Raw genomic sequence first — 23,773 nt, forward strand, 5'->3', positions numbered from 1 at the left:
CTGGTTCCCCTCCCTGAGAACGTCAGGGAGCATGTCCATCCACTGGACAGGTGTGGGGTGGGACCCCGCGTACCTGGTGGTGCTGGATGAGTCGCAACAGCATGGACACCACCACCTCTTTCTGCGTCTCCAGCTCCTTTCCCGCGTCCGCTTTGTTGGTCCCTCTCAGAACAAAGAGGTCGTGCACGATGGGCTGCAGGGCTGGGATGGCTGTGGGCACACAGGGGCACTGGTCAGCAGCATGGAGGCCCCTTTACAAGGAGCTCATGCACAGTTGAGTGGAGGGTCAGCAAAAAAGAGGAAGAACCCCAAAGAGATGGATTGGCACAGGAGCACCAGCAATGGGTTCAAGAGTAGCAATGATCTGAGGCGGGCCCAGGACCGGGCAGTGGTCCTCTCTGTTGTCCATAGGTAGCTATGAGCTAGCACCAACTGGATGGCACCTAACAACATCCTACTTCAAGGTACTCTCAGAAGACGAGCCTGCGCCGTATGATGCAGGGCAGTAATGTGAAATAAAGACTACATCTCACTACACCATTTCTTAGCTTTGGGGCAGAGTCTCCGTGGAGTAACGTTGCTTTTGAGAAAAGGGGCACAAACGCCAAAGTCAGTTAAAAAAATAAACCTTGCCAGTAATCAAAGTCTTGGTTTCAGGCATTGTCTCCTGACAGACTCAGCTGAAAAAGCCATACCTGCTTCTTGGACATATGAATATACCTAGTCATAGCATTAGATTTCTATACTATTTTAAGTCAGGTCAGTCTATTAGATCAAGCCCTTCTTTATCCAACAGTCTGAAGTCCAGTAGAGGCACATTGTAGCCACTCAGGAAACACGTCCCTTGGGAGCAGCTCCACTCTCTCGGGCCTTCCAGCTGACGCCCAGGTCCACAGGCTGCTCCATGTCGAGGCCCCTGGCTGCCATGTGCATTTGCAGCTATCCCTGTACCTGGGACCACACAAGAGCGATCGCCGGGCTGTGGAAAGACTGGTTCACTCAGCGAGTGTCTCTCAGCACAGCTCGACGCTCTGACCAACTGCAAGTCCACCTGGAGACCATACACGATGAAGCCATTCTTGCACCTGGGGAGGTGCGAGGGTCTCAGGGTGCGTCACTATCAAAAGTTTAAAACCTAGATTCTCGACCAAGAGGAGCAGCAGGAACTGCTGGAAGGTCAGCTTCAAAAACTCAAAGACTTACAGCTCATTCTTAGAGCCCCACCAGCCGCCCTATGGGCCGGAAGGAGGCAGGTCAGCAGTGGGTCATGTTCTGTGGACCACACTGAAGCTCCTGTAAGACACCCACACACGACCCCAGGCCCTGAGTCCAGGTCAGAGTGCCCCCCAATGTGACTGGCTAGTGAATCACCATGTACAGGCAAGCTGGGTTTGCAAACAGGAGCATGTGCACTGAGAACCCACTGACTGCCATCTGAGACTATAGGGAAGGTCAGTGTGCACACATCTGGGAGCGCCATGGGCAGGTCAGTTACCGTGGGTCACAGCCTTCCTCCCGCTGGCCATGATGCCGTCGCACAGCTGAATGATCTTAGGGATCCCGATGATCTGCTTTGAATGGTAGCGCTCGTAAGACAGCAACACCAAGAAAAAAAAGATGTTTGGAATGATGGCCTCTGACTCCCTGGAAACAAACCCAGCGATTTAAACATGGTCCTTGAAATCAGGACAGACATCACCAACGTGAGCAACACAAGGGAAGGAACAACTTAGAGCTGAGAAAGACAGACAGGGAGCTACAGGGGCCTTGGTGATCTGATGGTGCCCCACCAACATCACTCAGCCACTGGCCTACAGAATGGGGCAGGGGTCCCTGGAGGGAGGGCGTATGGACTAGCCCCACTGCACGGGGTATACCAGGGGCTCCCAGAGGGTGCTGATAGAGCAGGACCCTGGGAAGGGATGTGGAGAAGCACCCTGACCCCTTGCTAAGATTCCTTAGACAAAACTGGACCCAAAGGAGAAAGGTAACTTGTCCAAGAACACATGGCCATGCTGTCACCAAAGGAGACCAGACCATGAATCCTGGATCTGGATTCATCTCTGGATCTGTGGGGGGGCTTGGAACGAGACCAGACCCCGAATCCTGGTCTCTGGATCTGCAGGGGGGAGGGGGGGGCTTGGAACCCTTTCCTTCTGCTCTATGCATCCCTAGGCACACTGGTGGCACTACAGGGTAAGCACTGGACTGCTAAGCACAAGGTCGGCAGTTCAAACCCACCATTTGCTCCATGAGAGAAAAACGGGCTTTGTGCTGCTCCTGTAAGGATTTACAGCCTTGGAAACAGTACCGAGTGGTGCTGTGAGCCAGAGTGGGTTCAGTAGCAGTGGGATCACATCCTATCAGATGTGACCTTAACTCTGAAAACTAATTACGTTTATGAGATTTGGTCGCTCTAGTTCATACAGACACGGGATTCATTCTACACAAACGTGTCTCTGCAATCAGTGCAAGCCTGCAGAAAGTTCTCTCGGTCTCCTTGTTGCTAAGTGCCGTGGAGTTGGTTTGAACTCACAGCCGCCCTGAATAGAGGCTCCAGGGCTTGAAATTTTCACAGGAACAGAAAGTCTCATCTGTCTTCCTGTGCAGCAGATGACAGGTTCAAACCGTGGACCCTGTAACAGTCCAGTGCTTATTGTATGGAGCCACAACCCCCCCAGCCTCCTTAGGGTGCTTTAAACAAAACCAGGGCCAGTCAAGACAGTGGCTTCCGAGGGGATCTGCTGGGCCAGTTATGTTCCAGGCAGAGGGGTCCGCTCAGGTCACAGTGGCAGGGGGCTTGCTGGACCATCTCACAGGACGGGATGAACACTTATTAGGAAAAGGCAGGAAACTTCTGAACATCCTGAGCAGCACCAGCTCACTCTTGGACGGAAGCAAGGGTTCTCCTAAGAGGCTATTACTGGTCCAACTTAGCCCGTCCACCCTACAGTCCTCATCTTGCTCCTTCAGACATTTCGTTCCCCAAACGCAAAGACCATTTTAAAAGAATGTGATCTGAGTCCCTCGAGAACACCCAAACTACCATGCTGATGTGGTGTACATCAAAGAGCACACAATTCCCCGCGCAGGAAGGGTTAGGGCTAGGGGAAGGCCTCCTTCAGACGTGCACACATCCACCTACGTGGGGGATGGGCGAGAAACAGCTTCCCACCTGGATACTGGGTTTAATAAACAGTTCTATGACTCGCTAGGAGTCAGAAGTATCTCGACGGCACCTAACAACGGTGATTTTACAGTGAGACATTTTTACTTACCCTCCTATAAATCTATATGTAGCGGTGTAGCAAGAAATAATCAGTATCTGGGAGGGAATGTTGGTGATTAAGAAAGGACACAATGACTACCTTCTACTAAGACAAGTTTATCCAAGGAAGACTTTCTCTAAGAAGATGAAAACAATTAGTGCCCCAGGAGACGGAGTTTCATGCAGCAATCTGACATCCTAATTGGGAGCTTTGAAACGTGAAATGAAAACAGACGACCAGATGCAAGGCTACAGAGATGTCCCTTCTTCATTTTTAAGGGAAACAAGCACGCACAGCATGTGAATCGCATCGCCAATGAAACATTATTGATGCAAAGCTGCCTGACAGCCCATTAAGGGATACGTTCATCATCAGATTCTAAATTGACATAGAAATGCACAAAAACGACAAGAAAGCTAAAGAAACAAAATGCTCTTACCTGAACTGGCCCACTTCGATGTACTCAAACTGCTTTAGCACAAAGCCAATAAACACCTACAAGCAAGAAAACAACAAGGTTCACAGAGAACATCAGGGCACTTGTACAAGCACCAGGCTGGCATTTCGCTCTACGTACCTGTGCACTTTTGACTTGTTATTGTGAATTGAGTGAGGGGTACAGAGCAGACCATCAGTTTTGCAGCCAACACACTTGGTTGGTTTCATCTCTGACTGCAGTCCCCTCCACCAACCATCCTTCCCCCACTTCCTTCGGGTGATGCGTGTTTCCATTCCTCCTCAGCTCCCTGCCCCCCTGAACTTGGTCCTCAGGGAAATGCTCTCCTAGCCATCTCTTTAGTGGTTGGCCATTTCCTGGTGTGTGTACCTCACTACTGCTTAGTTCAAACCTGGAGTCATAGGGTGAGTTCCACACCTGCAGGGTGGCTTGAGGGCCATTGTCTTGGAGTCCTCTAGTTTCTTTCTGACCAGGAAGCCCAGTCTTTATTAAATGTTTGAGTTTTGCTCCACATTTCCTCCCACTCTATCCAGAACCTTCTATGATCCCTTTCACAACAGGTGGTAGGGTAGCCGGGCATCATCTAGCTTTTCTGTCTCAGGGTTGTGGAGACTGATGGTCACGTGTTCCATTAGTCCACTGGACTGATTCCAAACGTCTTTAATTTTCACCATTCTTCTTTCCTCCGCACAGGGAGGGACCAATAGTTACAACAAACATGGCTGCTCATGAGCTTGTAAGATCCCAGTCACTATACATCATAGAAGGGCGTAGAACACTGTCTTTGGGGCCTTTGTTATACCAGCTGACCATGGTGTCCAGAGCTCCAGGCTTAGCAACGCATGCCCTCAAGGTTTTGGTAATACATAAAAAGTTTTCCTCATTTTGCCCCGTCTGCTCCAGCACATTCGTAGGTATGTTTGCAGCAAAGGCACAAATATCCTGTCAAAGCTGCACTCCGCAGCCCCCCCCCAAACCCTGTTCAGCCTGTGTAGACACCCACATATCCCCCCGTAAATCAGTTACTGCCCCCCAGTTGAGCCTGTGCAGCCACCTACGCATCTCCCCGGAAATCACTGCTGCTGCAGAGGTGTACACACAACAGTATTGCCCTCAGTCTCTGCACCCATTCATGTCTTCCCCGGCCCCCTCACTCTTCGGCCACCCTCCTTTTTGCATATTTATTTCTCTAGCCACCACCCAAGTTAATGCATCTATCATCAAGCCAGTGAGTTCCTTTCCCTGCCGCCCTCCCACCCCTGGGAGCTTCTGTGTAAATGTTTCACATATTGCCTGGCAGCAGATAAATTTGCTTAGCGGCAAGAACTTCATTTGCATCAGACTAGAGCATCTCAGTCGCTAGAGAAGGATATCCTGTTTGGTAAGGTGGAGGGTCAGAGAAAAAGAGGAAGACCCCCAACGAGATGGATTAGTGGCAGCATCGATGGGCTCAAGCGTGGTAACAATTGTGAGGTGGCCCAGGATCGGGCAGTGTTTTGTTCTGTTGTGCAGAGGGTCGCTAGGAGTTGGCACCAACTTGATGGCACGTAACAACAAGAGCATCTCAGAACACTTCCAGAAATCTCACTGAGTAGCTTCACTGAACACTGAGGCACCACCTCACTGAAAACACACCCAGTAACAAACGACAAAAGATACTGGGCAGTTCCCAAAACACACCTGCGGGCACTCCCTTGCTCCAGGTCAGGATTGACCACGCAGCCCTGACGCCTTCCAGCAGGCCAGTCAACTGAGACTCTGAGCAACTCCTGAAGACATTGTAAACTGCTCCCTGGAGGTGCAGAGGCGCTCATTCTTGTCAGAAGCAAGCACACCTCTGTCCCACAGAGCAGGGGGTGGAGTCCCAGTATGTTGCTGCATGTTAATGTGCTGGACCGCAAGGTCGGCCTGAACCCCAAGGTAGGTGGTTCAAGCTCACCAGCTGCTTCTTTGAAACCCTATGCAGGGTTGCTGTAAGAGTCTGAGCCGACTCGACGGCCTTTAACAACCACCACCACCTTTAAGTTAGGAGTCCAACACTAAACCCACTGGGCCACCGGAGTGTCACATTTAGGGCTAATACTGTTGTTGTTGTTGTTGTTAAGTGCCGTCGAGTCGGTTTCGACCCATAGCGACCCTGAACAGGGTTTCCGAGGCTGTAAATCTTTACGGGAGCAGATCGCCTCATCTTTCTCCCGCGGAGCAGCTGGTAGTTTCGAACTGCGGACCTTGCGGTTCGCAGCCCAATTCGTAACCACTACACTACCAGCTGTTGTTAAACACCATCAAATCAGTTCCAACTCATGATGCCCCTTACAGGATTTTCCAAGGCTTTTTGTGGGAATAGAAAGCCTCATCTTTCTCCTGTGGAGCAGCTGATGGGCACGAACCTCTGACCTTGTGGTTCACAGACCAGTGCTTACCCTACAGAGCCACCACACTCCCCGGTTTGCTGGTAGCATGATCAAATCATGTACCATCTGTCTTTCCTACCTCATTCATCCAGAGGGACCAGTCCTGAGGAGGACTAGGCGGGGGTCCCCATAAACACAGACCACGCCTTACATGAGATTTAACCCGGTTTTGAGGAGAACCTGGGAGGGGGTCCCCAATAAACACACACCAGGCCTTACATGAGATTTAACCCGGTTTTGAGGAGGACTGTGAGGGGGTCCCCATAAACACAGAGCATGCCTTACATAAGATTTAACCTGGTTTTGAGGAGGACTGGGAGGGGGTCCCCATAAATACAGACCATGCCTTACATGAGATTTAACCCGGTTTTGTGTCGTACTCTTGACACACACATCCATTTTCTCTTCCCACCTTGAAGAGACACTCCAAGCTGTAGCTCCTTGCATCTCCCAGTTTCCCCACAGCCCCAGGCATGATGCAGAGCATCTAAGTGGTACTCAGTAAATCAGTACTTGCATGGAGGGTCTAGTTTTCTCTCCAGTTCACTGCACTGAATCCTAAGATTCTGGAGGAAGAGGGGTTGGGAATGAAAGCGAACCAGAACAAATGTGGGGCCAGAGCTTGAACATAAAGACAAAACACTGCCCACAAGAGGGGACTTGGAGAAATGCTTCTGCTGGAGGGAGGCAGAGAGGGAATTGGGCACAGAGTGAAGCACATGCTGACCATGCCCTCACTGCACACACACAGACACGCCACCCTCTCTCAGTAGGGATGTACTGGATGGGGGATTTAGAGAGACAAGGATCAAAATTCACTGCAGTTCTAAGAAGACTCTATGCAGAGTGACGACAGAGCGGTGTGAGGAAACAGATCCATCTGACAACACAGGACACCCTGGTTTGATTCCTGGTCAATGCACCGAACTGGCAGTCACAGCCTGCCTGTTGGTGGACGTGTGTGTACAGCTAGGAAGCGGAACAGGATTCAGGGGCATTCTAGAACCCCCTTTAGGTTTTCTAATCTGACTATGACAAAGGTCTGGCAATCTACTCCAAACAGTCAGCCAATGAAAACCTGGTACGATCCCCAACTGAACGCAGGATGGTACAGGGCCACGCAGAGGTTTGCTTCCTTGTGCGTGGGGTAACCATGAGTCAAGCCCAAGTCGAGGGCAACTAACAATGACAAAGGGTAACCAAAAGGAGACAAGGATGAGCTGGAATTAGAAAAACCTGAGGTAAAGGGACACCACGATCTCGAACGTGTCTGAATTGGAATGGACCAGACCAATGCCATGTCTTCCTTGAGGCCATTCAAAGTGTGGCCCTGGCTCCAGGAAGGATCCCAAGAGCCGTCCTTTTCCATCAGCTTCCGTCGTATACCTGGGAGCGGCTCACTCACAGCCACGGTCACCAGCTGCAGGAGACCAGTGCTTCCCGCTGCCCTCCTCCTGGCTTCTCAATAGCCTAGGCCATAGAAGGGAAGGGGCCTCCAGAGGAACGCCCTTCGGAGAACTCAGCGAAGAAGGAAGAGCAAAGACGCCGAGCACTGGGTCCACCGCTAACATGGCTTTCCCTCAAGGGTGACGACAGCCCGTCACACCACTTTTGAGGACCGTGCTGCCGCGTCTCTCCTAGAGAAGCAGACATTAGAAGGGGAACTGCTAGGTCTAGGAAGAAATGGAGAAAGAGACTATTTCTCTCAAAAAGTTTTCCTCCTTGCAGAGGGCAATACACAAGAAGGGGGATGAGGCAGAAGAACACGATAGATAGGGGAACACTGAGACAGGTTTGCATGTCCTAAGTGGGACAGAGGTAAATAGTGATGCATACTCAACCTTGGAACAACAGGGCTTTGGGATACAGGGATCCAGGCATAGTCTGAAGAGGGGAAATAATGCTAAGATGCTTGACTGTCTTATGAATATTGGTTTCCCTTGCCTACTATTGTAAAATAGACACTTGAGTGGGATAAAAAGGAATGTTGGGAAACATGATTACAGAAAGCTTATAAGCCCACCTTCAGCCTATAACTGATTGGAATACCTAAATTCTAGAACTTGTCCAGTGAAATAGGCCTCTTGTGGAGCCTTTGCAGTGTACAGGACCTTGGAATCGTAAGTCCCATCCAGAACCTTCTGAGGTGGGACATTCCCGCTAGAAACGACAAGCAGACCAGCCTAGAACAGCTAAAGTGACAGAAGATGCATCATCAAAGAAAGATCACCAGGAAAAACCCAAAACAGAAATGGCAGCATGATTGGCTACTACAAGAATAAGCAAGCTGTTCGCCAGGAAGACATCAAAGCAAGCAATCAAGTTCCTTCAGGACAAACTCCCCTCTAAGACTGAAACTCAGAGGGAACACACAAATAGGCAAGTAAGCTTGTCGGCGACCATGGGTCTACTGGTGAGTGGGAGAGGGGGAAAGGCAGCAATGAAGAAATGGGCTGAGTTCAACCACAGTCCATTGACTCCCACTGACTTGGAGATGAGAGAGAGAAGAGGAAGGGCTGGTTGGTCCAAAGTGTGGTGAGACCTGGGGACACTTGAGCCCATGGACAAGGACATAGCCACAGAGGGCTAGAGCTGAGAGTGGAGCACCCAGCTGATAGGAAGTCAGGGGAGAGGCACAAGAACACCCACATTTTCAGACAGCACCCATTTGACCTAGCCTCGATGGCTTGATAATCAGAGCTTGACTAGAGGAAGATTACAAAAAAAAAAAAAAAGTAGAACACCACAAATTTTGATAAAGGAAACGAGGGTAAAGTGCTACAATTTGTTGAACTTGACCAGTTATACTGGTGGAGGTAGGAACTCTAAATACCAACAGAGAGGGAAGAAGTCTTCACATCAAGTATCAATGCTATCCGCTCTGTACAAAGGGTAGATAGGGACGGGCAACTTAGACATTGGCTATCTAAATGAGGGCGTGATAAAGGCACAAAGTGACTGGCTTACTAGGTTTCAAGGGGGAGCTTAGTTGAATAGTATGGGGAAAGAAAGCGTCCCCACTGAATAGTTTTAATCTTGTCTAGATGGGTCTGGTGAAAAGAGATGGGGATAAGATTCGTACGATTCAATAGTGAGTAATTGTTATCATGACTAATTACGACTCTCACCATTGTAAAGGTAAAAGTTTTATAACAAAAACAGGGGAGTGTTTTCTTACAATCCATGAACAAAGGACCCTAGGACCATCAAGGGAGACGAGTACAAGCAGAATGCAAGACCTTATCCAGAGAAGCAGCGACACCAGAGATGGAGGCCGAGATGGGGACATGGAGAGAGGGAGCAGCTGGGGACTCTAGATTCATGGGAAGAGAGGGACTAAGAGATAGAGGTCAGGAGGCAGACTTGCAGAATGTGCCCTTTGGTGTGGTGTAGATTATTATACATGCCTGAGTGTTTAAAAAAAAAAAAAAAGCAAACGTGAATAGAGAGAAACACTGGTAACTGACGGCACATGGAGGGAATTATCATCATTGCAATGAAACAAAGTGTATGACTTGAATGTAAAACTGATGATCTGCCCTGTAAACTTTTTTACTCAACTCACAATAAAAACCTTAAAAAAAAAAAAAAAGTTTCCCTCACAGGGGAGAGTAGCCTAGGACCACAGCCCAACAAGAAGAGGCAGACTCTGACTACAGGCATGAACTCCAGGGGACATTTGTCCAGAGTGAGTTCCGTTTCGGTAGGAATATTCAACTAGCCTATCTACCTGGAGTGAATTCAACTGGACTCTCCATTGTTAGGTGCCATCAAGTCAGGTTCAACGCATAGCGACCCGGTGTACAACAGAACGAAATCCAGACCTGCACCATCCTCCCTGACCACCCACTGTAGGAAGCATGACGTCGTACTCCAGGGACTGGTCCTTCTTAACCACATGTCCAAAGTCTGAGAGACCAAGTTTCACCAACATCATTTCCACAGAACAATCCACCAGACTTCTTCCAACAGATTTGCTCACTGCTGTTTGCCAACACCATAATCAAATGTTTCACCTAGTCTTCCTGATGTGTTGGCCAGCTTTGGCATGAATATGACGTGATTAAAAACACCAGGCTTGGGTCAGCTGAACTTTAATCCTCTACGTGACATCTTTGCTCTTTAGCAACACTTTAAAAAGTCTTTTGCAGCAGGTTTTTCTAATGCAATATGTCAATTAATTTCTTGACTGCTGCTTTCATGAGCTTTGTAGATCCGAGTAAAATGAATTCTCTGACAACTTCAATAGTCTCCATTTATCATGATGTTACTAATTTCCATTTCTTTAGACTGAGGTGCAATCCATACTGAAGGCTGAGGTCTTTGAGCCTCGTCAGAAGTATTTCAAGTCCCTGTCAGTGAGCATGGTTGCGTCCTCTGCATGCTGCAGCTGTTGCTCTGTCTTCCTCCTGAAACCACATTCTTCTTCAGGAAATCCAGTTTCTCAAATTATCTGCTAAACATACAGACTGAATAAGTATGGTGAAAGGGCACCACCTTTCCTGATTTTAAACCAGTCTATATCCTGTTGTTCGGTTCGAACAACCGCCTCTTGGTCTATGCACAGGTTCCTCATGAGCATGATTAAGTGTTCTGGAATATCCATGCTTCACATTGTTATCTATAGCATGGCATGATGCACACAGCAGGGAGCCTTGGAACAATCAATAAAGCACAAACACCTTACTGGTACTCAGCTTTCAGCCAAGACCCATCGGACATCAACAATGAAATCCCTCATACCACTTCCTCTTCTGAACCCAGCTGGAATTTCTAGCAGCTCCCTGTTGATGTCCTGATGCAACCATTCTTCAATGATCTTCAGAAAAATTTTATTTGCATATCATACTGTTGCTTTCTGCTTTATTTTGAATCATTCTTCTTTGGAACGGACACAAATAGGGATCTCTTCCAATAGCTGTCTTCCAAATTCCTTGTCATAGACAAGTAAGAGCCTCCATCAGTGTGTCAGTTTGTTTAAACATCCCAATTTGCGTTGGGTTAATTTCTGGATTCTCGATTCTGTCCCACTGATCAATGTATCTTTAATTGTACCAGTACCAGGCTGTTTTGACCACTGTAGCCATGCAGTAAATTTTGAAATCTAGCAGTGAGAGGCTTCCAACCTTGTTCTTCTCCTTAAGCAGTCCTTTGGTTATCCTGGGTCTCTTTCCTTTGTATAGAAAATTTGTAATTGTTTTTTCCATCTCTTTGAAGAATGTCGTTGGAATCTGGATTGGGATTGCATTATATGTGTAAATTGCTTTGCCAGTCAATACCAACAGTTCTTGATAATATTCTATTTCTAAATGACTGAACAACACTGACCAATTCTTTTTGATACACTGACTGTATTCCTCCCATAGTCTTTTGATGCTTCCTGTGTCTTTAAATATTTGCCCAAAGATCTGGTGAAGAGGGAAGGGGATAAGATTCTTGATTCAATAGTGAGTTACTGTTACCACGACTAATCGCAACTGTCACAATTGTAAAGGTAGAAGTTTTGTAACAACAACAGGGGAGTGGCTTATCTTACAGTCCAGAAACAGAGGACCCTAGGATAATCAAGGGAGAAGAGCACAAGTGGAACACGAGACATTATCCAGAGAAGCAGCGACACCAGAGATGGAGGCAGAGATGGGGACATAGAGAGAGAGAGCAGCTGAGGACTCTAGATTCATGGGAAGAGAGGGACTGAGAGCTGGCGGCCAGGAGGCTGACTTGCAGAATGTGCCCTTTAGTGGTGTAAATTATTATATATGCCTGAGTGTTTAACAGAAAAAAAAAAAAGCTAAAGTGAATAGACAGATATACTGTTAACTGATGGCACAAGGAGGGGATTATAATCATTGTTACGAATTGCATATGATATGTTGAATGTAAAACCGATGATCTACACTGTAAACTTTCACTCAATTCACAAAAACGTTATTTAAAAAAAAAAAAAAAATTCCCTAAAGAATGTGTCAGTGTTTCAAGTAGAGGCTTGAATTTTTTCTTCAGTTCCTTCATCTTGAGAAATATTGAGTGTGCACTTACTTCCCTTTTGGTTTTCTAACTCCAGGTTTTAGCACACTTCATTGTAATAGTTTGTCTTCTCGACTGCCTTTTGAAATTTTCTACACAGCTTTTGCTTCATTTCTTCTAGTCTCAGAGTCTAACATCCACATCGGTCTTTCTTTCCTTTCTTTTTAATGACCTTGCGATCTCTTTACTGACATAGGACATTCTTATTGTCATTCCACAACTCCTCTGGTCTTCGGTCATCAGTGCTCATTGCACCAAATCTGCTCTTGAGATGGACTCTAAATTCAGATGGGATATAGTCCAGGTCACATTTTGGCTCTCAGGGACTTGCTTTATTTTTCTTCAGCTTTAATCTGAACTTGCGTATAAGCAATTGATGGTCTCTTTCGGAGTCTACCCCAGGCCTAGGCTCATGTGGTGTGATTGAGCATCTCCACTGTCTCTTTCAAAGATGTAGTCAATTTGACTCTTGTATATTCCATCTGATGAGGTCCATGTGTATTGGTTGGTTGGTTGGTTATGTGCCGTGGAGTCAGTTCCAACTCACAGCGACCTTGTACAGGGTTTCCGAGGCTACAAATCTTTACATGAGCAGAAAGCCTCATCTTTCTCCCATGGATCAGCTGGTCGTTTTGAACTGCTGACCTTGCAGTTCGTAGCTAGTCCCCATTTACGTTGTTGGAATAAAGATATCTGCAATGAATAGGTCATTGGTTTTACAAAAATCTACCATGTGATCTCCAGCGCTGTCTCTATCACCAAGGCCATGTTTCCAACTGTCGCATTCCAATCACCAGGTATGAACGTGTCACTGGTATTAGTAAGGATTTCAGCGGCTAACCTTCCAGAAGTGGTCCGTCTGTTTTTCTTCCTCGTCTCTCAGTCTAAAAGCTCTGCTGAATTCTGCCCACCATGACAAAGCCCCCAGTTTGTACACAGCACAGACTTGGAACGGAGCCCTGGGCTGTGATTGGTCACACTGGCGAAGACCTGCTCGGGCCCAGCATTTGACAAGTAGCTAGCTGTGTCAAAGAGGCAGCACTTGGCAGTGGGGCAGAGAGGATGACAACAGTCAACGTTTTTCTAGGTTCTGGGGTAGAGTAAGTTCTTTGATATGTCGCTTCTACCCTTAGTCTTGGTAACTGCCAACAAACGACTTTTAGGGACGGGTCTGTGTGTGAGAAGCCGGGAGAAGACCCTAATGGAAGGGTATGGATCTGTTGTGAATGACTGATAACAGAGTTCGTTGTGACTGTAGAAACCTGGAACTCTAACATCTCAGAATCAGGAGGGGAACGCCACCACCATCCGTGAAGAGCTGTGAGGGGGGCATGCCATTTGGAGGCCGAGATCCCTGCACACTGAACCTCCCCGACCCGGGAGCAGAAAGCTGTGACCAGAGGAGCGATGGAGGCGGGCAGAGGAGCAGCAGCAGCAGCACCAAGACAGCTGTGGGCTTCCCACCCCGTGGGGCAAGCCGAGTTCAGTGACCTGGGGGGGGGGGCAGGAGGCTTGCTTAAGTCGAGTTCAGTGACCTTGGGCGGGAGGCTTGCTTGCCGTTGCCGACTGTGGTACCTCCAGGTACTTAATTGGGGACCTAGTTTTGCTGACCCAGAGTTAGAGCCACGTGCCTTCCGGCTGAGGCTTGTGATGAAGTGGTGTGCTCCGTGGGCGTTTGTCAGCAGCCCTCAAAAAGCTCCGTAATACCGCCAGGCAGAGTGAGGGCTGCCTGTGGGCCCAGCTGAGGAGAGGCCGTCCTGACAGGGAGACCTGAGCCCTGACCATCTCTGGATTCTGTACTGGCACCTTCCCCAATACACCCCACAACTGTGAGTATAGTATCTCCGTTCTGAGTGGCCAGGGCAGGGAATGTCTGAAGCCAGCTGAGTAGACAGTGCTATAGAAAGATGGTTTAGGGAGTGGGAGGAGCCCTCATTCTTCTGCTAGTTCAGTGTCTTCTTCAGGTGTTTTCATTAGAGTACGAGCCCACCCACTGCCATGGGATCGATTCCTGCTCAAAGCAGCCCATAAGGAGGAGCAGAACTGCTCCCTAGGGCTTCTGGGGCTATAAAAGTACAGAAGTAAACTACTTCATCTGTCTCCCACAAAGCAGCTGGTGAGCCCCTCAGACTCCTCAGAGCATGGGCAGACTGGCAAAACGATGACCAGGGACGGGGTAAAGGCCAAGGAGGTTTGAACACGACAAACCTGATCCGAATCCAGAAGGCAGTAATTGACCCGTAGCTGAACCAGCTGTGCCAGCAAGTCCAAAACCTGCTTCTGTAATTGCACAGACGTTGTTGTTGTATACTGCTTTAAGGCTTTTATCACCAGAGGCTCAAATAAGCGAATATGATTATGAATAGCATTCTATAAAAAAACATAAGAAGAAAGAATTCATTAGTGATTCTTCAACTGACAGCGTCCGACAGCCAATCTGAAACTTCGCCGATTTGTATTTCTAGCATGGAAACGGATCCACAGGACCTTCGAAAGCACTGTCTCACAATTACCTTGTCGGCACGGTTCTTTGTGACACCTGTGAGGTTTGTTTTCAGTTGGGAAGACACCTTCTGGAGAACATCAAACCACCTGCCAAACAAAAAAAGAAGAGGGACAAATGTCCTTGAATAAATGCCTTCTAAATTTGGATCTACAGAGACCTGGTGTGGCGCTGTGGGTTAACGTGCCAGACTGCAAAGCCATTTGAACTACAAGGTCAGTGGTTCAAGCTCATCAGTCGCTCCTTGGAAACCCTATATATAGGGTTGCTGTGGGTTGGAACTGACTTGATGGCACTTATCAACAACAAAGTTGGATCTGGAGTCCTGGTGTGGCACTGGGGGTCAATGCGCTACACTGCAACTATACAGGGTCGCTAGGAGTCGGAATCGACTTGACGGCACTTAACAACAATACCATAGTTCATTCTACTCCTGTCCAAACTCATAAATTACAGAGTCACAAAACCACGAGGAAGCAGAGTCATAAAGAACTCTAAAGGCCGCTCCGTAGAAGGGTGACATGTTCTCTTTTTAAAGCTGATAAAATGAACAAAATACGGCATCTGCAGTTGGTGGACAGCCTTCGAACATTGTCATGTTCAGGAGGCCACTGACTTCTTCCTCTGCTACTGGGGGAAAACCTCTATGAGGCTGAGAAAAACACGACAGTCCAGGGGAGACTAAAGAATGGCCCAGATTTGGTCACCAAGAAAATAGGCGTCACTTGATTTCCAACACCAAAATATCTACAAGCACCACAACCTTAGAAGGTATGAAAGTACATATTCATAATTTAAAGACAAGCACGCACACACACCCTTGCTTATTTACACCGCCATCACCAAACCCAGTGCCTGATGAGAACTAGCCCTCAAGCACATTACTGACGTTAACGTAAAGCCAGAAGCATGAGTAACTTCCTTGGTTCCTGACTCTTTTAAGATTTGAATGGTGTAGCACAGAAGGATAAGCACTGGACTGCAAGGTTAGTTTCAATCGCAAGGTCAGCAATTCAAACTAAGCAGCTGCTCCTTGGAAACCCTAACCAGGGCCGCTATGAGTGGGAACTGATTCGACAGCACTTACCCACAATACTTAATAACTACAGCTACACCAAAACCGGGAGACTCCAGTACTCTATCACTAAGTAGCAATTCAAATACGGTCTCTTTACCTAGAAGATGGATCGCCCCACACACCCTCCTTGCTCACGGGGTATGCCCAGCTTGAGGGCAGGGCTACACCATCACTGAGGTGGCTGGCTGTGGGGGTGATCCCATCTCTGAGGTGGTGGTGGGTTTGGGGGGAACTACCCCATCTCACCAGCAGGTGGGGATGAGGAAGAGGACAGTTGGGTTGTATATGCAGCCCCCGCTCTACTTGCAACCATGAACCAGAGTGGTGATACAGTGTCCTCGTGACCTTACAGCAAGCAAGTGAAGTAACATTTCCCTTCCTCCTAATGAGGGGTGAGCTGCGGCGCTCGTCACACCACGCAGTGAGGAGAAGGCGGTGGCGTGCAAGGCATTTGAGGGTCACAGAAGAATCCAGGCTGTGTGATGTGTTCTGTGAGCTTTGTGACTAAAAACCTCTTTTGACTCAAATTTCTTCTTGGACTTGTGATGCCATTCTTACTCTAAGTGTCATCCAGTCAGTTCCAACTCATAGTGATCGTGTATAGGGCTTCTGAGGAGCAGATGGTGAGTTTGAGCCACCAATCTTGAGATTCAAACAGACCTTGAATCAAGTGCTTATCCTATGGTGCCACACCAGGACTCTGTTGCTTAATACAGTAGGTACTTATAAAAACAACAACAACAACATAATTATTAGCAGATACTCTTTTTGTTGGAATAACACGCACATTGTAAGGTTTTGGAGCTAACTGCACCCATGCAGTATCTCTGCCAATTTTTTTTTTAAAACACATATATACAAGATTTAGCATAGCGCACTTATACCTTCATTTAACACATTTATACAAGATTTAGCATAGCGCACTTACACCTTCATTTACTCACAGAACTCTACTCATCTGAGGGCAGGGCTACCCCAATACCACCTCCGAGGCGGGACAACCCCACACACCCACCTCACTCACAGGACTACGTGTGTCAGAGGGCAGGGTTATGCCAACACCACTTTTGCATCAACCACACACAGTTGCATATTAGAAGTTCCGGGTTAGTTTGCCTGTTCACACACATTCACGGCTCTTCTTTCACGTTCCTACCAAAGACAGCACACGCACATGGAGGGGTGGGCTGTTACCCCGAGGTGTCGTGCTCCTGCTCTGTTTGCACCATGTTTCTCAGACTGGCATCCGCCAAGGCCTGAGTGAAGTGGGTGTAGGGCGCCATGAAGCAGTAATTGTAGAGGCCGGGCCGCACGCTGGAGGAGCCGAGGCGCTGTGCACGGCCTTGAGACTTGCTGGGGTTGGAAGACAAGCTATCGAACTGTGAGGCCAAGTTGGTTCCAAAGAGAGTCTTCAACAGCTAGAGTGGAAGAAGTGAGGTTGTCAGCATGAACAATCCCACCAAATGCACCTACACACGACTGGGCATGTGAAACGCCTGCTGCCGCTCACATCTACACCTGCTGGGATTTCTCCTGTGAAGCACTGCTCGGACCTTGCTCATGAACAACTGAGCCCTCGCAGTGGCCTTGTGATTGTGATAAACACCTGAGGATGCGCTACGACGAGGGCTGGGCAGTGAGGGCCCAGTGGAGCTACTGATGCCCCCACCCTCCAGACCTGGCCAAGAGACGGGACAGGACCCAATCTCCTCAGCAGCCACCCTGGCCCTAAAATGGAGCCGTGAAGGTGTGACAGGTGGATGGTCATTTCTAAGTGAGGCTGTGCAGCACCACAGTGTCACCTGGGCTGGGGTGCTCTCACCTGCTGGACACAGACTGTGGCCATCATTGGCTCTCGACTGAAGCAGGACTTCAGGTAGCCCAGGATCTCTTCCACACACTGCAGAGAGAGAAGGTGGTGACAGTCAACACGTGTGTGAATCCCAGCCAGAAACAACACGCAGACTGGCTGCTGCTAAAGCTGTAAGAGGGGACATGAAACGTCCACGGAGAAACGGAATGAAATGATAATGGGATTCTCCCACAGACTTTCTGAAGCCCCGCTGTATGCATTTACAAAACTCAGAAGGTCACACGTATCCACTGATCATCTTGAGCTGAGGAGGGCAGTAAGAAAGTACTGTAGCCACGTGCACAGAGTTCAACTGGTCTCGCATGTTCTTAGGGTCCACGTAGTCACCTCCCCTCATGGGTGTCCACGAGGGGTGCGTCCGGCCCAGTGTTAGGACAGGAATGCCTAAGTGGACACCCTGCATCTGTGGGCAGGAGACATTTATTGCAAAATACTATATCCTAGTGTGGCACTCTAGGATAAGCACTAGATAAATGTCAGAAGTTCAAACCCACCAGCCACTCCTCAGAACCCCTATACAGTGGACTCCATGTCACAATTAGTAGGGGAGGCTTGAGGAAACGTGCAAAGCTGAACAAAAGGACTACTGCGTATGAGCTCCCAGATTATTTCACCTTCATCAAACACCACCTGTGTGGCGTCTGCTGTGGTTCTGAAAAGTGACAAGGAGGGGAAGGACTGAAGTCTAAGAACTGCTCTCTGTGGCACTGTGGGTCAGCACTGGACTGCAAACCACAATGCTGCAAGGTCGAACCCACCAGGATGGGAACCCACTCAACAGCACTCCACAGCATCAAAGCCAACAACATGCTTCCTCTGATGCTGTCATGGACTGAGCACACTGTGTCCCCACAGATGTGTCCACTAGCTGGGACCACAATGTCACTGGGCACTTATGAAATGCTGGTGATTCTATGACAGCAGCACTGCAGGGCGCACTGCCTGTTAACGTTGCTCAGTATCAACACCAGTGAGAGATGGAAAATGCCTCTCATTTAATTTTGCTTGATGTCATTTCCTGTGAGAAAAGGCAACAGACGTTGGTGGACTTCTAATAGTGAAGGGCCATTGTTGTTGTTGTTAGGTGCCATCGAGTCAGCACTGACTCATAACGACCCTAAGCACAACAGAATGAAACACTGCCCGGTCCTGCACAAGCTTCACAATCAAGACCACACTTGAGCCCATTGATGCTGCCACTTGGCCAATCCATCTTGATGGGGGTCTTCCTCATTTACTCTGACCCTCCACCTTACCAAACAAGACATCCTTTTCTAGTGACTGGTCCCTCCTGACAATATGTCTGAAGTATGAGAGACGCAGTTTGACCATCCTGGCCTCCAAGAAGCACTCTGGCTGCACTTCTTCCAACACAGATCTGTTGGTTCTTTTGGCAGCCCATGGCACTTTCAATATTCTCCTCCAACACCATAACTCAAAAGTATCAATTCTTCTACGGTCTTCCTTATTCACTGTCCAACTTTCGCATGCATATGAGGTTACTGAAAACACCATGACTTGGGTCAGGTGCACCTTAGTCCTCAAGCTGACATCTTTGCTCTTCAACACTTTTTCCTCCTTCAGGGGCACGGAATAGAGCACTTGGTAAGTGAACAGACGGCTGCTTCAGCTATCGTGAAAGAGTTGCCACAGACCAGGTACTGCACGAACTCATCACACAACTTGTAAAAGAAACCCACAAAATCCAGCTCCTTCCAACTTACTGAACTGCATCTCAAAACAAAAGCTCAAGGAAGCCTACAGAACCCACAGACTCAGAATAAAACCTTAAGGGATGACACATCTGATAAAGATCTAATCTAAAAAATATATAGAAAACAATATCACAACAGAAAAGAAATAACGCAGTGAACAAATGGGTGTGGTACTTAAACTTTTGTGTCCACTTGGATGGAGCTGGATTCTCAGTGGTTTGTTAGTGAAGATGTAACAATTGCCCACGAAATTATCTGACTTCCTGTAATGACCTCCATGAGGAGATCTGCTATAAGCAACCAATCAATTGAAAAGAGGTTTCCAGGAGAGTATGGTCTGCAACCACTATCGCAGACACTTATACAGAGCTTGCTGCTCACCTGGATCCTGGATCTGGCTCATCATCTGACCTCACCTGTTGTTTTGCTTTGAGCCAGCAGCCTGCTGCATTGTCTGCTAGTCCAGTTGTCAGCAGCCTGCCATCTAACCTGATGATCTCGGCTTCATTTGCCTCTGCGGTCCAAAGCCTGCCATCCCACCTGCCAATGTCAGTCGGGAGAAACGTCTAGCCTGACACTTGACCCATGGACTTGGAAGTTGCCCACTTCTTCATCGTTTCTTGATGAAAGCCCACCTCTCTCTCTGTGTGTATACACACACACACGCACACACACATATATATGGTTACCACTAACAACCATTCTGACCAGGGACGCAACTGTAAAGCTCAACTGGAATTCCTAAACAAAAAGCCAGACTTAATGGGCTGGGAGAGAACAGAGGTACCGGAGACTAACTACTGCCTTAGTTACTCTTTCAGCCTGGAATGGAAGGCACTCCTGGAGGGTGTGTTTCAGCCCATTAACCAACTGGTTCATTAACTACAGGATGTCACCTGTGAGCACTGTGCTCCTCTGACACATCACCCTAAAGCCAAGTGGAGGGACAGGGAGATGCTAGACAAATGGAGACAGAACATGCACAAAGGAAAGAATGGGAGTGTTCACACATTCTGAAAACATAACCCATGTCAATGAACAATATGCATGCTGCTGTTGCTGGCATGTGCCGCTGCGTCAGTTCTGACTCACAACGACCCTGTGGAGGCCTTCTGAGGATCAAGTCATAAGTCTGAACCGATGACCTTTTGGTTAGCAGTCCAGCGGTTATCGTACAGTGCCACTAGGGCCTAATTTACAGTGTAAGTGTTCACCAAAAGCACAATAAAATATTAAAAAAAAAAAAAAGAATCTACCACCCAACAAAGTCAAAAGTGCAATGTTTGTTACGCAGTGACAGATTACAGGGCACGCAGGAGATCACGACCCACAGTGCAGAGTGTAACCAATCAACCTGAAGCGCCTCAGGGCTGATGGAGAGGTTGGCACTAACAGAGAAGGCCAAACAAGAATTACTTCTAACTGTATCCCGTGTGCCCAGAAAGTGAAGCAGAGGCATAAAGGGCCCTAATCACACTCCCAGATATGGACACAGCAGCGTCAGTGTGAAAACACACCAGGTGGAACTAACGGCAAGTCGGGGACTACACAAGAAGAAGCAAGTCGGGGACTTGAAGACACAGCAAAAGAAACCAGGCAAGGTGAAGCAATAAAGACAAAAGCTCACCAGTGAGCTGGGGGACAACTTCCCCCACCCCCCACCCCTTGACTGTGTCACCTTCTCGGTGAGGCACTCCGAGTGTGTGCTTGATGACAAGGAAGTCCGTACAAACCTTGCCGATGTCCTGCAGAGTCGCCAGTTCTAGAATCTGTGAAAGGACATCCAGGGCGGAGCGCAGGAAGCCACCAAACTTCTCCGTGGTGTTCTGGAGGTCCAGGGTGACCTTGGGGTGCAAGGACAGAAGATGCGGTTACAGGCACTGCCCTGCTGTGGGCACTACAAGCTAGACGCCAGCGCTGTCCATGGCAGTGGGATGGGGTGGGGTGCGCTCCACCATGCAGCCCTACCCCCTCCTGAGCTCTGGGAGAACACCTCAGAAAGATCATTTTCCATTGTACAATCCTGTCTCCTTACCATACTGAGTGTGTGTGTGTGTGTGTGTGTGTGTGTGTGTGTGTGTGTGTGTGTGAAGTTCTGGAAAACATCTCAGAGAGAAAGCTGCTCTTCCGGTCAGCTCTAGTGCAACTCGTGTCTTTCAAAGGCATCTTCACACTTAGAGTGATACACAAACTCACAGCCAAGTACAGCGACATGGTACAGGGTTTACAGAAGCCTCATCTTTGTCTTGAGGAAAAAGGGTTTGAACTGCCGACCTTGTGGTTAGCAGTACAGTGCTTATCCTGCAGTACCATTTGGGGCTCCTTTACAGTGAGTACCACAGTGAAAGAAAGAATTCCCAAGATCCTGTCAGATAAGGAAGGTCTCTGAAATGGTGAACAGAACCAGTGTGTGGTAAGCAGTTTATTACAAGTATGAAGCACGCTGTTCCCTATGCAACAGGGTCTCTGGGGGAAGTCAATCCCCAATTCAGAAACAGTTGCTACAACAAATACTAAACTAGTTGTTGTTATTAAGTGTCACCGAGTCAGTTCTGATTCACAGTAACCCTGTATAGGGTTTCTGAGGAGCGGCTGGTGAATTTGAACCACTGATCTTGTGATTCAAACAACCAGTGCTTATCCTACAGTGCCACAGCAAGGCCTCCAAATTCGTTGTCAGGAGCATTGTATTAGGATTTCCAGAAGAGTTGGCTTACTGAAGCTATAGGAAATTCCTCCACCTACAGACTAGAGGAAGAGTTCGGATGAGAGCCAGACTGAACACTAGGCAGAGCACTGCCAAATGCTCCAACACCCCAGCAACTGGGGAGCCGCCCTGGAAGGAGCAGCAAGCGCTGCTGAGATCAGAGAAAAGGGATGGAGGTGAGGCAGATCCACACACTGCTGCCTCTCTCTCTCTGTGCACAGGCTGAGAGGGAGCTCAGTGGGACAAGGAGCAGGAGGGAACCAGGAGGGACAAGTAAGGATCCCAAAGCCAGGAAGCCAGGCCCACAAGAGACAGAAGGGAAGAGGTAAGAGCCCAAGACCCATCTCCCTGCAGACTGCAGGGGGCGGAAAGGCAGGGGTTACTGAGGTGAAGGAGATTAGCAGCAGTGCACCTGGGAAGATCTGAAGAAACATGAAGTCATGTGCTGGGACTGGGATGTGGAGATGCGCAGGAGACAATCTGTGGAGACTTGACAAGGAGTTACAGCAGGTAAGAGCAGAGGGCAGCAGAGGACCCAGAGGAGACTGAGCAGAAGATGCATAGGACCAGGGGAGGCAGTGAGGGAAGACCTGCCCCCACATCCTGGTTACACGTAAAGAGAGTGCTCTGGAGCCAAGCGTGAGACCTTAGAGCCCAGGGCATTGGGGACGGACACACCAGGAGCACAGAAGGGGTGAAACCTAAAGATGGCCTGAAGGGAACAAGCTGCCAGAAACTCCGCTCCGAGGGGGTGGACATGAAAACCAGCTGGCTAGGGAAGGTCTTGATCGTTTCTAAAATGGACTTGAACATTTTTTTTTCTTTTGAAGTTATCAATGTCCTCTAGAAAAGCAACCATGTAAGGTTATAAATGATTTCTCCCCCAAACAGGAGAAAAACCTATTAGCAACACAAACAAAAAAATGAACGCCAGATGAAATACAGCCAGATTGCTCCTTAGAATCCAGGATGGCCAGACTCTGTCTCTCATACGTCGGACACATTCTCAGGAAGGACACCACGCCAGGTAAAGTGGAGGGTCAGTGGAAAAGAGGAAGACTCCAAGTGAGATGGACTGGCACAGTGGCAGCAGCAATGGGCTCAAGCTTGACAATGATTCTGAGGTTGGCACAGGACCGGGCAGTGTTTCGTTTCATTGTGCTTCTGAATTAACGTTGCTATGAATTGGAACCGGCTCGACGGCACCTAACAACACCAACATTCTAGAGAAAGGAGTCCTACTATATACAGCACTGTAGGATTAGCGTGATTTCAACTGCAAGGTGGCAGTTCAAACCCACCAGCCGTGCCTCAGAACCTCTATACAGGGTGGTTATGTGTCAGAACCGACTGAACGGCACTCACTCAACACTAACAACGCTATAGAGTAAATGGTGCCCCCCACCCCCAAAATCGATGTCATCAATCCTAGCCCCTGTACTAGTGGTGAGATTGCGCAGCAGGAAATGGCCCCATCTTTGCAGGTGCAGAGTCACCTTGGTGAGGATGTGCTTTATTATGCCCACCACCCCAGAAATATATAAAAAGCTGATTAGGACAGAAAAGCAAGGCAGGGGGTGGGGGACACAGATACCACAGGAAGGTCACCAAGGAGCCAGCGAACAGGACCTAAAGAGACAAGGACCTTCCCCAGAGGCCACAGAGACAAAAGCCTTCCCCGGAAGCTGGCGCCCTGAAGTCAAACTTCTAACCTGCTCAAAAGGCGCTTT

The 23,773-nt window shown here is 48.4% G+C and overlaps 1 protein-coding gene across 1 annotated transcript in view; it reads right to left on the reverse strand.

The window, feature by feature from the left end:
- HTT (huntingtin) overlaps positions 1-23,773 on the reverse strand; it is a 160,913-nt gene that overhangs the window by 42,972 nt on the left and 94,168 nt on the right. Inside the window, exons 29-36 of the mRNA XM_006875329.1 lie at positions 21,070-21,180; positions 17,571-17,648; positions 16,943-17,166; positions 14,681-14,759; positions 14,376-14,537; positions 3,709-3,764; positions 1,496-1,644; positions 74-210 (exon numbers count right to left, since the gene is read on the reverse strand). Of these exons, the coding sequence (XP_006875391.1) occupies positions 74-210; positions 1,496-1,644; positions 3,709-3,764; positions 14,376-14,537; positions 14,681-14,759; positions 16,943-17,166; positions 17,571-17,648; positions 21,070-21,180 (996 nt within the window). The remainder of the gene's footprint in view (positions 1-73; positions 211-1,495; positions 1,645-3,708; positions 3,765-14,375; positions 14,538-14,680; positions 14,760-16,942; positions 17,167-17,570; positions 17,649-21,069; positions 21,181-23,773) is intronic.

Source organism: Chrysochloris asiatica, unplaced genomic scaffold (genome assembly GCF_000296735.1).
Source record: "Chrysochloris asiatica unplaced genomic scaffold, ChrAsi1.0 scaffold00319, whole genome shotgun sequence".
Taxonomy (NCBI): Eukaryota; Metazoa; Chordata; class Mammalia; order Afrosoricida; family Chrysochloridae; genus Chrysochloris; species Chrysochloris asiatica.